This window comes from Hoplias malabaricus, chromosome 5, assembly GCF_029633855.1.
Source record: "Hoplias malabaricus isolate fHopMal1 chromosome 5, fHopMal1.hap1, whole genome shotgun sequence".
NCBI classification, from domain to species: domain Eukaryota; kingdom Metazoa; phylum Chordata; class Actinopteri; order Characiformes; family Erythrinidae; genus Hoplias; species Hoplias malabaricus.
In genome coordinates this window covers 29,802,682-29,819,599 of record NC_089804.1, presented here as the reverse complement: position 1 = coordinate 29,819,599, position 16,918 = coordinate 29,802,682, and the positions used below count along the sequence as shown (strand labels likewise).

Below are 16,918 nucleotides of genomic sequence, written 5' to 3'. Positions count from 1 at the left end.
AGGAGTTGGTGTGTTCTCCCTGTGTCTGCGTGGGTTTCCTCCGGGTGCTCTGGGTTCCTCCCACAGTCCAAAAACACACGTAGGTGGATTGGCGACTCAAAAGTGTCCGTAGGTGTGAATGTGTCTGTGTTGCCCTGTGAAGGACTGGCGCCCTCTCCAGTGTGTATTCCCGCCTTGTGCCCAATGATTCCAGGTAGGCTCTGGACCCAACGTGACCCTGAACTGGATAAGTGGTTACAGATAATGAATGAATTTCAAGTTATGAGAGAATTTAGACAGGAATTATTTTTTAAGTTTTGGCCTAATTTAACGTCTGAAAAATGGTTGATTTTTATGTGAAATGTCTGCACAGATACTTTGGGTCTGTCTCAAACCCAGTGAGCTGTCTAACTAGAGAGCATTTTAGGTGATACCATAGGCTGTCCCATTTCATATGGTGTGTCCAAAATGGCTCCCTACTCCCTATTCCATACATTGCTGACTATGGAGTATACTATTATAGGGGACTGAATTCAGGAGGGTAGAGAGTGATTTCAGAAGCTTCATTGTTTGAGCTTGCTCATTATTGTGTGACGGTAACAGGTATCTGGAGACATCGTAAATGCTGCTCTGTAGCTTTCCTCAGAAAAACCTGCCAAACATGGGCTAGGGTACATTGGTTGTACAGTACTTATTGTGGTACATTGTGGGATTGTTTGAGTGTACTGAATATTTTGCACTAGGTTTTTGGACAGTCGTACAAAAGGGCAGAACCCAAAAATAGTGTACTATCTAGTGAATACGGCGCAGTTGCAGACACACCCTTAGACATCTCATTATGCTGCCTACAAAGATATATTTATTTAGCCAAAGGTTAAGGCAGCATCAAACCCTTCCTCAGGGTTCGAAGGCAATCCCATGATCCCAGCAACTTTAAATAAAAACAAAAAATAATAATAATAATTAAAATCGCAATTAATATGGGAAAAGTAGAACCCACCTTGTAGAAATGCTAAGGCAGATTATGTATGTTGAACCGTTACAATTTATATGCTGATGTAAAACATGTCTGTGTTGTGCAAATTTTATTTTTGTTTTTTTAAAGAATGTGGCACAAATTAGCACTTAGCTAATGTCAGCTAATACACCTGATTTTCAGTTATGTGATATAAATTCAACAATTCCAAAGTTGGATTCTTTGCAAATCTTTCCAGCTCTTTAATGAAATAAGTAATGTGAATGTGTGTGTGTGTGTGTGTGTGACATATGTGTTTCCTCTGTGTGAGCAGAATTTCAGATGGCCACACTATGGGAAGATCATGAAGGATGAAGTTCTATCCATTAGCGTGTACAACTGCAGCAAGATGTTCAGTAACAGGTCAGTCTTTAAGCATTTTATGTTTTATTTCTTGTTACAGTATGTGGAATTCAATAAATAAACTGTACGTGCAAATTACAATGTACAGTTTATTTTCTGTACAAGTCTGTTCATTATTTTTAATGAGAAAAAAATCATTAAAATGTGTAATCAGACCAGAGTTACATAGACTTTTACATACTGTATATGAAACAATATATTAAATCAAATGTATGTGTGTAGTGCTTTTTATAACTTATATTGACCTAGCAGCTTTACATAAGTTTAGTGGTAGACAATAGAACAAAAACATGTAAAACAAAACAGAAGTCCAGGTGAGCAGCCAAAGGCAACCATGGCAAGAATAACTCCTTTCAAACTGGAGGAAGAATCCTTGGGAGTAAGTAAGACTCACAAGTGGGACACATTCTTCTCTGATCAAAACTATTGAGAAGTTATAGATACAGAGTAAGAGTTCCAACACATAGGCCTGTTGTTCACCTGCTGATGTTCAGATGTAATCTTACAAGCATAGTGCTGATTGTAAGAGTGCTAAAAAGTAATATTAATAGTTGGAATATATAATGAGGTGATTGATAATGGGAACTTTTGTGTTGGCAATGGTTGGTGGCCGTCTTATCTGAGGCAGGTAGCAGTAGACGAATGGGAGCATCAAGCCTGCGGTGAATAGTAGGAGACCCGGAAGGTCAGTCTTCCCTCAGCATCAGGCAGCACAGATGGACAGTCAGTTACGTGGAAAAGAATAAATAGATGGCGTTAGTTTTTTTTTAGCTGTATGCACAATATGGAGTGTTAGCAACTTGTTAGTGAGATGAATATGGAGAGCCAGAGGAAAACCATTTTAGCACACTTCCCTATGACCATGAACTCCTAAGTCTAAAACCTCTAAAGGGAAACATTAATTATCAAAAGATAAACTAAAAAGGTACATTAGACTTGAGTCCTGAATGTTATCTGTAAGATTACTCCAGAGCTGGGAGTCTTTATAAGAAAAGATTCTTTTCCTGCTGAAGATTTTGGAATTCTGGGAGGTGATGAGAAGCCAGCTCCCTTTAAACTAAGCAACTGTGGTGGTTCGTAATACAAAATTAGGTCACAAAGGCACTCAAGAGAGAAGAAGTTTATTAATTTATTCAAATATTCATCTGGTCTGATCCAAGTTTTAGTGAGACAGAGGACATCGCATTTCTGATCACTTATAATGTCATTCAAAATGATTGCTTTTAATTAAACCAAATTTTAGATCAGATGAGCTACTTTTACAAGTTATACTAGTAATAGAGATTATTCAGTTATTAAGAGAGGCTGTTGTATTTTCTTCATTGGTGTTTATTTCACAGAACTGAGAGAGCATAGTACTGTCAGGTTTATTTGTATTATTAAGAATGGGCATTAAGGATTACCTCTGTACAAGCAGGGCATGGCCAAATAAATTTATATCCTTTTAATGTGTCCTTAAAATCATTTTCCTTCTCACTGTTTTGTGTACTTACCTGAATGGTATGGTAGGGTGGAACCAGTCAGTCCCAGTGTAGGACCTCCGCTGTGCTCCTAGAGAAACCTATGAACACCATATGGCTCAGGTGAAGCCCATCTTGGCTGTAGAGGAACAAACACTCCAGAAAATCTCCCAGTGTTTGATGTAGTATAATGACATATTTTAATACCAACATTTTATATAAACCATATTGTATTTGTTTATATTCTAATGCTGTATATATTGTTTATACAACAGTATAATCACAATTATTTTTAAACATTATTTTCAATCTTGTGAAATAGCATTGTGGAGATTTGCTGGGTAATCTGCAGCTTTGTGTGTGTGTGTGTGTGTGTGTGTGCATGCTTTATCAGGCTGTTAGGAAAGCTGGTGATTAGTCTGCAGCATGTTGTGACTGCGGGGAGGCTGGTTCTGAGAGAGCCACTCACTGACAGCAACTACAGCCTGACTGATGTGAGTCATTGAAGCTATTACCCCCATTAACTAGAACGAAACTTTCATTAATCCTCAAAGCTACGATCATCTACATCATACATATGAGGGCCAGGGGACAGGCCAGGAGACCAGTGTTATATGAAAATTTGATAAATGTCCATATACAGCTGTTTACAGACATTTAGGCACTTAAACAAATAACATAAAGCCATCTAATGCACAAACATCTCTTAGTAGATATCAGGACAACCATTTTAAATGAGATTTTTAACTTTTATTTATATGCGTATACATTGGACGCTAAATACAAGCATTTGCAAGTTTGGTAAATACACTCCTAAAAATAGTGCTACAAATGATTCTTTGAGTGATGCCATAGAAAAAAACAATTTTGGTTCCATAAAAAACATATTTAAGAGATGTGTGAGTATGAAGAATCTTTTTTAAAAGTTTAAAAATCTTTTTTAAATGAATTAGCAAAAATGGAACCAAAAGTGGTTCTTCTTTGGCATCACTCAAAGAATCTTTTGTGGCATCTTTATTTTCAAGAGTGTAAATATCAAAATCTGATCAAGAATGCAGTAAAACGTGATGTAAAAAAGTTTTTTTCCCCAAATATTTACATCAGTTTCCAAGTAAAACTTAACAATGAATTTACCACAGTATTCACAGTGTTGAAATAAACATGTGCATGATGGTCCTCATAAATAATAATATACCATTTACAGTTTATCTAAAGTGTTCACAGTTGCCTAATTTATCTGTATTTATTTAACCTTTTACCAAGTTTTTTTATGTATACTTTACATGTATTACCACATGTGGTGATTGATTGCTGGGTTTAGATTTATGTGGAGCTGGATGTGAGGTATCATCCTGTACAAGGTGCAGCTGGAGAATGGAGCAGTGACGATTTCACTAAAGTAGAGGAAAGTGATGAGTAAGTGACATAACTGTGATATTCATATTTTTTTCAATTTATCCTTAACCATTCCATCTATTCATATATAAAAGCATGCATCTGACCATCCATTCATCCATATATCCAAACATTCATGCATTCATCAGTCTAAAATTCTATTAAACTACATTATTAAAAAGAAAGCGTTTGTTTTGGCTCCATTGAAATTTCATTTGCTTTCTTTTTTGTTTACATCTACAGATCAGGTCTTGTTATTAAGAACACAGGTTTTTTTGAACCTGGGTATGTACATACATTCTAACAGTTATTCTCATACAAACTATGTTTTAGAGTTTTAGAGACACCAATATCAGAATGTTTTAAGAATGTTTTAAATGATCCCATAATAATGTGATTTTATGTTTTATCTTTAGAAATTTGCGTCCACAGCAGTTGGACAGAGATGCCAGGATGCTTGGCCGCAGTCTGATGAGGATAGATAATGAAGATGGAGATGAAGATGAGGATGATTATGATGATGATTTTGATTTGGCAGACTTGGAAAATGCCAGTATGACTTCCACCCCCATCCTGAAGTGAGCTTCCCATTACCATATTATTTGATAAATGACTTTGATAAATATATTATTTGATAAATGACTAAAAGAGTAGTGCAAATAAATAATAATTCTGTCTTATGTTGAAACCTCACAAAAAAACTCTTTAAATGATTTTGGAGCATTTCTATTGTTCCTGCCTTGTGTCCAATGATTTCGGCAGTTATGTCTAGAGCTGTGGTTCTCATAATTCAACCATTAATGTTAATTAAGATCTGGACATGAATCGAAAGAATAACCTTACATTTGTTATGTGTTTATTTAGTCGATTCAGAGCTTTATCAAAGCATGAACTTGCAGCAGCCCCCAAAGTGAAGAGTTTTCAGGTGAGACCTTAAAGTCCCAACAACTTCAATGAAGCCCCACTACAATGAGCTGTCATAACACTTCTGCAGAACTGCTTCTCATTAAAACAATTGCAATTCTAAAAATGTGCAAATATTTGGACAACTTTCCATTTGTTAAATTAATTACCTTGTTTTATAATATTAATTAATACATTAGAACTTAAATGATACAAATCATTTATGGAGGTTTTTGCCTTCACTTGTAAAAATGTAGAAATACCTATATTCTGACAGAGATTATATAGAAGTTCATTACATAAAGCATGTATTAGCATAAAAACTGAAGCTTATTTGATGCTTTTCCAAGATGTTTCTTGGTCTAAATCAAAATTCTAAAGCTCTGAGGTGAGAGGAGTAGGCAACAGCAAAGCATACTGGGAGTTTACCCAACGTTGTATCTATGAATCTTTTACTCATAATGTGGATGAAAATGCCAAAAAAAATGCAGTTGGTAAAGTGGTCCTGTTTTAGGTCTTTTAGTTTCATTACTGGATTTATGTACAAACTGACATCAGTTGTAAAAGGCGCTGTACAAATACGTTCTCTCTGATTGATGATTTGATTTTAGATAAATGTTAATGTGATAGAGGCTCAGAAGCTGGTGGGTGTGAACATTAACCCAGCTGTTTATATCATTGTGGGAAAAGAGAAGAAACACACAGCCACTCAGAAATCCACCAACTGTCCATTCTACAATGAGGTAAGAGGAGTGATTAAACTGGAAAAAGATTATTAATAATAAAATAAAATAGAAATGATCTCAGGTATAGTCTTAGTTTTTAGATTATATTCAAGACTGTATTGATTCCAGTTAAAATAAAGTAGGAAAAGTAGGTATGTTGTATAATGTAAAATAAGGAATGTAAAATGTGACCTTCTGAATGAGTGGTAGCTATACTTTATTATTATTATTATTATTATTATTATTATTATTATTATTTACATTAAACATCTGTCCATTAAATACATTAAAATGATTAACAACTAATAAAAATAATAATAGAATAAAATAAAATACAATAAAATAATAAATAAATACATTTGCAGTTGTTGCTGCATTTGACAATGCCACCTGCCGTTTACACTATAAAACCATTTTGGTAAATTGACCAACTGAAAAAAATCCAAAATGCGTTGAAATTATGTTATTTTAACAAGAAGGAAACCCAATACACCAGGGCCTTTTGGAGTGTATATCTGCTGGTATCTTCTGGTACCACATCTATAATTCCATGATTTTAAGTGTAGCATATTAATCAAAAGAAAGTGATGTGAAAGAAATTGAAGAAGTGAAGAAAATGTGAAAAGGGAGGATGACACTTTTCTAGTGTTCATGTGTTATGTCTGTTTTTTTTTTGACTGGGGATGAAGGAAAATCAATCCCTGGACAGGAGACTGTTTGGGTTATTTTATGCACATTTTTTAACACAGATTGACATAATGTTTTAATTCTTCCTTTGTCTTTCAGAACTTCTTGTTTGAGTTTCAAGAGACGCAGGATGTCCTTTTTGATAAAGTTATTGAGATCTCTGTAAGTCTTTACATACAAGTGAAAGTGTAAGAAGATGCATTTGAGCTAACTCAGAGAGAAGGCCTCTGCTCACTTGGAACATATGTTTGAACTTTCAGGTGGTTCACAAAAGAACTCTGGCATTTCTAATGACACGCATTGGCAACTTCAAGATAGACATCAGCACAGTTTACCAGCAGCCAGGTACCATGACTGTGTGAACAGATTTAAAACAAAACACACATTTAACTTTGTTAATGCTGAGTGCACACACATTGTGCATCCTTAATACAAGGAAACAGTGTCACTGATGTAAAGCACTAAAAAGTACCTCTTATAAAGCTTGTTGTTAAATGTGAGTGAGTGAGTGAATGAGTGTGTGAGTTACAAGCCTGTTCTACGTGTTGCTAAAAGTCTTTGGACAAATATAGAGGCTTTTATCCATGTCAGTCTCGTCCCATTTACAATGAAATGTGTCACATTTGTACAAAGATGATAATGGCGTGCTGCAGCTTTAATGATGGTGATTAGCTCATCACTGCTTGTGCTTTAGGCTAATTACAGGGCTCCATAGAGTCCTGCAATTATTAGAACCATTAAGCAAGTTCCTACAATCTTTTCTCTGTAGATCACCGCTTCTATGAGAAATGGGCTCCACTCACAGACCCTAAGGACACCCGCTCAGGGATTAAAGGCTATGTGAAGTGTACACTGAGTGTGATGATGAAGGGTGACTCTTTGGCCATTGCAAGCCTGCCAACAGTCTCCAGTCAAAGCGATGACATTGAAAAGTGAGAAGACTTTGTCATGCATGATTAATCTTTTTAAACCAAGGAGGGACCTTTTTAGCACCTTAATTACAATATACTGTAATATGGTGTTGATGACAGCAGAAATCACAAATATATAACAGAGAGTATCAATCATAACATTACCATCATCTCCTTGTTTCTACACTCACTGTCTAGTTCCACTCACCACACAGGAGCACTCTGCAGTTTTATAATTACAAACTATAGTCCATCTGTTGCTCTGTATACTTTATTTTCCCCCTTCCCTCTGTTCTTCAGTGGTCAGGACCCCCACAGAGCAGGTATGATGTGGGTGTTGGATCATTCTCAGCGCTGAAATGACACTGACATGGTAGAGGTGTGTTAGTGTGTGTTGTGTTGGTACAAGATCAGACACAGCAGGGCTGCTGGTGTTTTTAAACCCTGTGTCCACTCACTGTCCACTCTGAGACACTCCTACATCATTGGTCCACTTTGTAGATCTCAAGTCAGAGACAGTAGGTCATCTGTCGCTCTAAAGTGTGTTCAGTGTGTTTTGGTCATCCTCTAGTCCTTCATCAGTGGACACAGGACGTTGTTGGCTGGACGATTTTGGTCGATGGACTATTCTCAGTCCAGCAGTGACACTGAGGGCATTAAAAACTCCAGCAGTGTTCTTACCAGCACAACACACATTAACACAATACCACCACGGCAGTGTCACTGCAGCGCTGAGAATGATCCACCTCCCACATCATACCTGCTCTGAGGGGATCCCGACCATTGAAGAACAGGGGAAAAGGGGGAAACAATGTATTCAGAGAAACAGATGGATTACAGTCTGTAATTGTAGAACTCAAAGGTGCTCCTGTGTGGTCAGTGGAGCTGAGAGAAAGGACAATGAGTATAGCTAGGAGGTGGTCATAATGCTATGGCTGGTCAGAGTGTAATAAGAACACCATGTTTCCAAAATATTGTAGATGCCTGCTCATTCAGTTTTTATTGAAACTTATGGCTTTTCTAGCGAGTTTGCCTTACTTTTGCTGCATATCTATAGGATTTGACAGAGGTCTGGTACTGCTCTTTGATGACTTCTGCCTCATAAAAGTCACTCCTACTCATGACAAATGTTGTATTGTACACAATCACTACAGACAACACAGTTCTCTGCCCTATAGCCAATGCTAGGTGGCTGTATACTCCCCTAGCCCATGCTTAGCTTTGGGTTTTCCGACTGATCCAGGACATCACTACTTGACTTCAATAATATTTATGTGGCAGAATGCAATCAAACTCTCGCTGCTATGTTCGGCTATATAGCGTAAAGCCTTTGTAGGACATTAGAGGCTGTTTCAGTTTCAAAGGTGGAACAAACAAACTTTTTGGAAGAAAGCCTGGATAAGCAGGTGTCTAAAACCTTTGGACATATGCTGTTAGAGTATTAGGATAAGATACGTTATAAATACAGTGTGCAAGGAATGGTATGTGCCGTTGTATTTTACAAGGTGTGTGATTTATGCAAATGTATGCATATGTATGCAAACTTTATGTTCTGATGCTTGATTTTTTGCTCCAAATAGGAATCTGCTGCTCCCGAAACGAATGCCGGCAGAACGGCCATGGGCTAAATTCCTACTAAAGATCTACAGGGCTGAAGACCTGCCCAGCATGAACGCTGGATTTCTGGGCAGTTTCTCCAAGATGATAGGAGATAAGAAGGTTTTCATTGACCCTTACGTCCAGGTCACATTTGCTGGCCAGCAGGTGTGTTCATTTGTGTCCACACTTTTATCTCTTTTAGATATTCCTGAGCGGCTAGACTTTGATACGTTCAGTCTGGCTCACACTACGGGATAATCGAGCAGATTTTGAGTCCGATTTAGTCCTCACGACTATCGCAAGAGGTCCCCGATTTTAGGGGGATTGTAAATTGTAGTAGTAGTGTGGGAAGTGTAAAATCCTATCTTAGATCTTCTCCATCCACCGTGTTTGTTTAAATCCAGGCTGTGTCTGAAATGAGCAGATTGCTGTTACCGAGGCAGTATTCTGAGGGAGGAAGGTGCTAGTGTATAGGTGCCCAGGCAATATTGAATACTGTGATCCAGTTACAAACATTTTCATTTCAAAATGCTGCCTTGTGAGGCAACAAGAGCGCAAGGTACCTGCTGCTGTCTGTTTCGTACACAGCCTGAGTGTTTAAAAAACTCTTGGCTGCTCTCAGGATATAGCATTGAAATTCTCGCAAGGTTTTGGGGAGTGGTGCTGTCTGTGGGTGTGTGATAGGAAAGTGTGTGATTGTTCATTCAGGGCAGATCATGTAGTGTGGGGATTCTGAGGACTAACAACGATCGAGTACTGAAAAATCTGTAAAAAACGACTTTATAGGAGGGGTGTCTCACATCTCCAATAACAGTTAGGATGATGTTAGCATCAGTTATTTTTAAAATCCTATAGTGTGACCCTGGCTTTAAGCGGTAAACGATATGTTGTGTACTCAGAAAAGCACATACACAAAGTTTAAGTGATAGATTGGCAAAGTAATTAATTTATACAGCTCCTCTTTTATCCCCGTTATAGTCAATCAGGCATATTTTTTCTTTCATCGTTACACTTGTATAGCACCTTTCTATAAACCGAAGGATGCTTTAAAATCAACACCGCACAAAACCCCATTCCATTCAACACTCAATCCACACACTTGCTCGCGAAAAGAGGCAGCCAAACATGCACAACTTACTGTCAACTAGGAACAACCATCCACCTGGAGGATTACATTGGGCACTAGGCTTTCCAGTTCATATCTGGGCATACACACATAAATACATTTATTCACATACACACTCATTCACTCACACCAGGACATACCATGATTTTGGACTATGGCAGGAACCTTGAGACCCAAAATCATTTTTGCATTGTTATTTAAGTGGTGGGTCCACTTGTCTGCTAGCTCTGCCACAGATTCAGCTAAATTCTGAGGAATTCCATAACATGTAGACTGGCATTCCTTTGGTGAGGGGGAGCCGTAGTTTGGAGGAAAAAGTGGCCTTGCAATTAAACAAGGGGACTCCGCACACCCTGCAGAACCTAAATGTGCAATCTCAACTTTCCACTTGCCAGAGGTGGTATGGGAACCACCTATAGGTTTGCTCAGTCAGAAAGTCATCGGTCCTAACCCGGTCAATAACCACCTCTGGCGAGTTGAATTTTGCCTCTTGAAATTGTTCATTTAAATTCTGTCAACTTGTTCCTCCTAATTAGAGATTCCTCTCACCAGGTGATTAATCTAATTCAACTTTATTTCTGGGATAAATGCTATTATTATGAAGTTCCTTCCTCTTCGCTGTAGTAGCAGCCTCTTTACACTAGACGTGGAAACATTTGGCTTCAAAGAACCTTAGTTTATTCAGACACTGAAATGATTAGTGCAGGATCACAAAACCACTCCAGCACATCCCAAATGTACTGAACAGTGCAGATCCACTGCTCCACAGCCCGGAGCTGGGGAGCTCTATACCCGTCTGGTCAACTCTTGCTCTAGAGCATGCTATTTTATTCTGAACAACTGTGCTCTCAGTGGGTGCAACCTGAAGTAACTTGTTAACATACAGTGTACAGTGTAGCTCCCAGCCTGTTGCTTAAGTGATAGACTGCAATGTGTTTTTTTAGAAAAAGCGCAATGAGTCTTCTGAATAATATGACATTTATTTAGCCTGTTTGTGTGTGTGTTTGTTCCCTGTGGTTTGACCACGAAGGAGTGCTGTGTTTACACTGTTCAATGCTCAGAATATGAAGGCTTTCAATCATTGACATCCTCTTCTTGAATATAAAGTTTAGCCAGGATAATAGTTTTCATCTTTTCACACACATGCACACACGTACACACATTGGGGCCACTGGCAGATTACTATCCTTATTGTAAGCACACATACACACCCACACACCCACACCCATTTTTTGTTTGCTGAATAGTTTGTGGTGCACGTATATGAACTGTTTGTTAAATGGGTTGTGGTGCACATATTTGATCTTCTGTCTATGTCTTTCCTCATGAGCTCATGGAAAAGAATGAGTTAAGACCTTATCTAACACCAAGTCATGGAACTAACCCTCCACCCTCAGTCAAACAAGGAAAACTTTGGACTCCATACACTTGATTCACTATTTCCCAGAGGACATTTTCATAATTAATGGTGGTTCTCTTAAAAAACCTTAGGAGAATAGCATCAGACAAAAATGAGATGTGATTCTGCCCCAGATAAAAATGATAATGCAACCCAACTTCCCAAAACGTCTGGACATTTTGTAACATGCAGCAAATCTAGAATATGTGATTTGTTCATTCTCTTGGGATTTTTACCACCACATTTGTATGTTCTAATATATGAAAATCACACCTGTACTATGAGAGATATTGGCTTTGCACCATTAGCTAGTAACAGTTCAGATGGTCTCTTGTGTCTTTGGCACAGAGAACTTGATGTCTGTTTTTCATGAAAACAAGCTGAAACTTGAATTCATCTGACTGCATCACGCATTATCGCTGTTATCATGTAAGATCTGGCCCAGAAAAATTGTCTGTGTTATTCATAGAATTGGTTGATCTCTTGCTCTTTCATTGCTATGAGTTAATTTAAATAACAGTTACATATTCTTAGATCTGCACGTATTGACTGAAGGTGAAGGTGCGGAGTGAAATAAAAGCCACCTTTAAGGCTGTAGGGAATATTTACTTGGAAACCGCATCTAAATATGTCGTTCTGATAAAGACATACAAAGATGAGTTTTGGTGATTTAATAAGTTACAGGATGGGGACATTAACACGTATAAGCCACAAGTATCAGTTTGTACCCTGCACAAATTAAATATCACTGCACATGTTTTTAATTTAATTAATTAATTAATTAATTTTCCCCCAGGGAGAAACTTCAGTGGAAACCAACACCAATGCTCCAGAGTGGAATGAGCAGATCTCATTCATAGAGCAATTTCCCCCTCTCGCTCGAAGAATCAAACTCCAGATATTTGACGATTCCAATATCAGTGATGTGGTTGTGGCCACTCATTTCCTGGACCTCCAGCAAATCTCTAACCCCAACAGAAATGGTAATCTGTGCTGCAAATGTAATGTGAAGATACAAATGAAGTACAAAAGTTTGAAGAAATGGCTTTTATTTAATAATTTCAGCTACTTCAACGTGCAAACACTGAAAAGTTCATATATCCAGTTGTTCGTACCCAGCATGTAGGATAAACAGGAAGTAAAATACAGTAAAGCATCTGCATATGAGCCTAAGGTCATATGGACTAGAGGAATATAAAACCCTCCAAAACTGAGCTGAGGAGAAATGGAAAGGCTTTCCTTGGAGTGAATGAACATCACTCAATACTTTTTTAGATGAGTTGTAGTGATGTTTGTGATTCAGAACTAATCATTTAACGTCAGTACCTGACCTCACTAGTGCTATTGTGGCTGAAAATCCTGTGCCTAAAAATCATCACAGAATTATTTCAACAAAGAGTCTACAGACTTCAAAGCAAAATAAAAGTTGCAACAGCAGCGAATTGGAACATAATGCTTTAATACCTTTTAATACTGTATTATTAGGTGTACAAATAAGTTTTAGTGTTGTTTAGTATTACAAATGACAGTTGTAATTTTTAAAAATGGAATATTCTAAAACATAATATTCTAACACGGAAATCCCCAACTTTAAATTGTCTAAACCCAAACTCACTTGTCCTTTTGGATATAATATTATCCCCAAGAACAGAACAAATCTATCACTTGCTTTTGCAGCTCTTTTCTCTGAATAATAACGAATGTGGCGCCCAATAAATTCTTCACTTGCCGTTTTCACACTGCTTCAGTTGTCAAATCAGATTTGACGGGAGTTTGTTGGAACACTTCAGACATCTTTATGTATTAAAGTCATAATATCGTAAAGAAGGGCCAGCTCCAGTGAATGGTTACCTAAGTAATGTTTGTTGGGGTGTGGCTCACAGAGCTGATCCCACACAACACAGGAAGATAGTTAGTGGAAGCAGAGAGATATCAGTGAATTAGCAGAGATTTGAAGTGTGCTTGCTAATGGGTCGTTATGATCTGTGACAAAAAAAGCCTCACTTGCCTGGCATCCTTAACCCTGCTTTATAAGGAAGCTTTACTGAGGTTTATATGAAGCTGAGGTTCATTTCTAATTCTAAATTTTTGTTCTTCCCCTGAACATTTCTTGCAAGAGTTGACAGCTCTATCCTGAACTACCTTGAATTTGATCACATGCCTTTTGTCTTTGCTGGTGTTTTAGGGTTTAAGCCCACATTTGGGCCATCCTGGGTGAATTTATATGGTTCTCCTCAAAACTCCACTCTAAGGGACATCCACCAGGACCTGAATGAAGGCTTGGGTGATGGGATATTCTACAGAGGCAGAGTGCTGCTGTCTCTCTCTGTGGAGATTTATTCTTCTCCTGCTACCGCTGTTGTGGAGAGCAAATCCAGCGCTAATCTCAAGAGTCCACTCCGCAAACTGACATTGAAACGCAAGAGCAAGAAATCCAAGGAGAATAAGAAAGATGATGGTAAATGATGGAGGAATCTTAGAGATTAGTTTTTGAAAGTATTTACTAAATGCTTATAAAAATAATAGTGCATTTTATAAATGATGCATGGATGATCCAACTTTTGTGAAAGTATGAGTAAAAATAATAATTAATAATAAATTATGAATAATTTCCTCATAAATTATATGTCTGATAATTTTTACCTGTTTTAAATCAAGAGGGAGTTTATCTAAACTTTGCCACATAATGCTTCAAATAAATAAAATCTGTAGGAACACTACTGTGAGGATTTGATTGTATTCAGCCCCTTTCTAGGACACACTATACTAGCAGTGCTCAAACATATTCAGCCTTATTCATTTGTGCATGCCCCCCATTTTGGGAGCCAATGAAACTATTAATAGCACTGAATATTTTGTTTGAAAGCTAAGAACTTAATTATACAATACATATGTGTATTAATATGTAATTAATAAGTGTAAGTAATTAATACGCCTATGTTTCAGCACTTTAAGGTTTTTGATAGAAGTGTAAATCCAAGCCAGATTCCATCTAGGATGTAATTGCAAATATAATTATATTTTTTTGCCTATGTTTTAAACATTTTGTAAGTACATGTGAACCCTGCTGATATGTAATATTGATGTTTCTCAGGTGCTCAAGGCCGCAGTGGCCCTTCTCATGAACCTGAAGCCACTGAGGTTCCTGAAGCTGTAACTGTGGAAGTGGAAGAGATCCACCCACTTCCAGAGGTCAGAACCACAGCTGTCATAAAATAAAGCATGTGATTAATAATTTTATATCATTAATATTTACATTTTGTTTAGGCTAAGGGTTCGAGTGCAAGTTTAATAAATTAACACTAAGGCTTTGGCGTAAACACAGATATATTACATGGTCTAAAGTTTATGGACACTAACTGGTTGTTATGGCATTTCAGGTTGTTTTCAAAGTGTGTTAAATATGTTACTGCAAAGTGCTGCAAAGCTAAACACCTCGAGTTAAAAATGAGTTTCTGTGGTAATTCAAACGGTGAATAAAAACTTACAGACAAGTTACTATTCAGCCACATATAAACAAGAGTCTTTTTTTTCCTCGAACCCACCATTCCACCTTAAAAGATGCAGAACTCATACTGCATCATACTGAACAAACCAGAAAGAACAACATTTCCCCGCAATCATAGACATTCCCTTTAATTAATTAAGTTATTAAATTAATTTAATACATTTTCTAGGTAGTTGCTATTGTATACAAGGTGGTTGCTAGGGTGCTTTTAGGTGGATGCTATGGTCTCAGATGGTTGCTAGATTTCGCCCCAATGGTTGTTGTGGTAACCCATTTGGTTGGTTGAGTGCTAGTGTATTGGAATTATGGTGATATAAAATCCATGCCCCATATTCATTCCTATGGGAAATGATTTAATGATCATTCAGTTGTTATGCGGAAACTGTACAAATGATAAAAAAGCATTATACAGTTATGTATCACACAGCTAGGCCAAAAAATCTGGAGTTGGATTGGGATCAATATCTTGAGAATCTGTGGGACATGTTAAGCCATAAATTAGTGCAGTTACATTAGTTTTCCCCTTTTGCTGCAACAGGATTTAGACTAAATGGTAGCGATATCACACATGCACATTTCAGACACATTTTTGTGCATATGCACCACTTACAAATGAGCCCTCAGATAAAAAGAGAGATTTTGTTTCCTGTCCCCACTGTGTCGCAATCCTATAACCCAGCCTTTTTTTTTTTGCTACTGATTTTAGCTTTTTAATCCCCTATTCTGTTTCTATGTATGCACTAATGGTAAAATCAGTGTAACATGTGCCTTATTTTTCATTATAATCTCTTTATTCACATATATTTTTCCTATCAAGTACTGATGGTACTGTTTTGCAGAATTTCACTGGTGAGAAAGAAGAGTTCCTGCTGTTTGCTTCAATTTTTGAAGTGACTATGATAGATCCCTCCATTGGCTCCAAGAATGTCACCTTTGAGCTCTCAATAGGTATGAGATTAATTTCCAATGTCTAAAACATATGTATAATAAATACATAAGTGTAGCGTATGTTGGTCATACACCGTGATACCTCTGTGAATATATATTTAATATATATATTTATATTTGTGTTTATAGCGTTGACCTTATTCAAACTCTTATAATTACTGATTATTTGACTAATGATAGCAATTAAAGTTTATAATTGGCTTAAACAATTAAAACGTTACTAATTAGTTTGAGAATGAATAATATTCAAGCTAAGTGAGTTCTTCAGGATTTTCAGGAATTTTAATGAACAAACTGTCCACACTGTAATTTCAAATAATGAGAGTTTTATTAATAAAAGGAGAGAAGGTATTTAATTAACATAGCATATTCTTGTAATCTCACGGCATCAACGCAGGGGAAGCCGATTCGACTTTAAAGATAAGCTAGGCTCTCTGGCTTGTGACTAAAGTGTTGCTAACTGAGGTTTAATTAATTGTAAATTATAAAGGGACTTAATCAAGCATCAGCTCCTGTAAAAATGGGAGAATTGAGCTAGCTTACTCGTTTGCCGTTTCACCGAGCCGTCGCGTCCTGCTGTTTTAACCTCCGTGTTCTGGGGTTGTTTCTCGTCGTTCCCGCGTCGTGAAAGACATTCCCGCTTGTGAAGGAGATTCCCTCCAGGTTGAGTTAGAAGCTCTCGGCCTCAGGCGGAGCGGCGTCGATCGAGAGTTCCCCTTTTCGGAGAATTGCAGGCGTGGCTGGTTTCTCACCGGAGTGGAGTGGCTTCTTCAGAGTGTTAGCTCGTCTTGTTGCTTGGTTCTCCAGAAGTAATGCCCTCAGAAGTCAGCTTATAACGCTAATATATCTATATATACCTTCAACTAATCTAAAAGGGTGATATCTTATTCTGGCCACGAA

General features: G+C 37.5%; 1 protein-coding gene across 1 annotated transcript in view; it reads left to right on the top strand.

The window, feature by feature from the left end:
* Positions 1–16,918, top strand: part of LOC136696721 (fer-1-like protein 4) — a 64,355-nt gene that overhangs the window by 5,142 nt on the left and 42,295 nt on the right. The window contains exons 3-17 of the mRNA XM_066671365.1: positions 1,269–1,357; positions 3,212–3,311; positions 4,139–4,233; positions 4,456–4,497; positions 4,629–4,790; positions 5,077–5,137; positions 5,727–5,858; positions 6,627–6,689; positions 6,788–6,872; positions 7,297–7,459; positions 9,019–9,202; positions 12,359–12,545; positions 13,748–14,020; positions 14,657–14,754; positions 15,910–16,018. Coding sequence (XP_066527462.1) covers positions 1,269–1,357; positions 3,212–3,311; positions 4,139–4,233; positions 4,456–4,497; positions 4,629–4,790; positions 5,077–5,137; positions 5,727–5,858; positions 6,627–6,689; positions 6,788–6,872; positions 7,297–7,459; positions 9,019–9,202; positions 12,359–12,545; positions 13,748–14,020; positions 14,657–14,754; positions 15,910–16,018 — 1,843 coding nt within the window. The remainder of the gene's footprint in view (positions 1–1,268; positions 1,358–3,211; positions 3,312–4,138; positions 4,234–4,455; positions 4,498–4,628; positions 4,791–5,076; positions 5,138–5,726; positions 5,859–6,626; positions 6,690–6,787; positions 6,873–7,296; positions 7,460–9,018; positions 9,203–12,358; positions 12,546–13,747; positions 14,021–14,656; positions 14,755–15,909; positions 16,019–16,918) is intronic.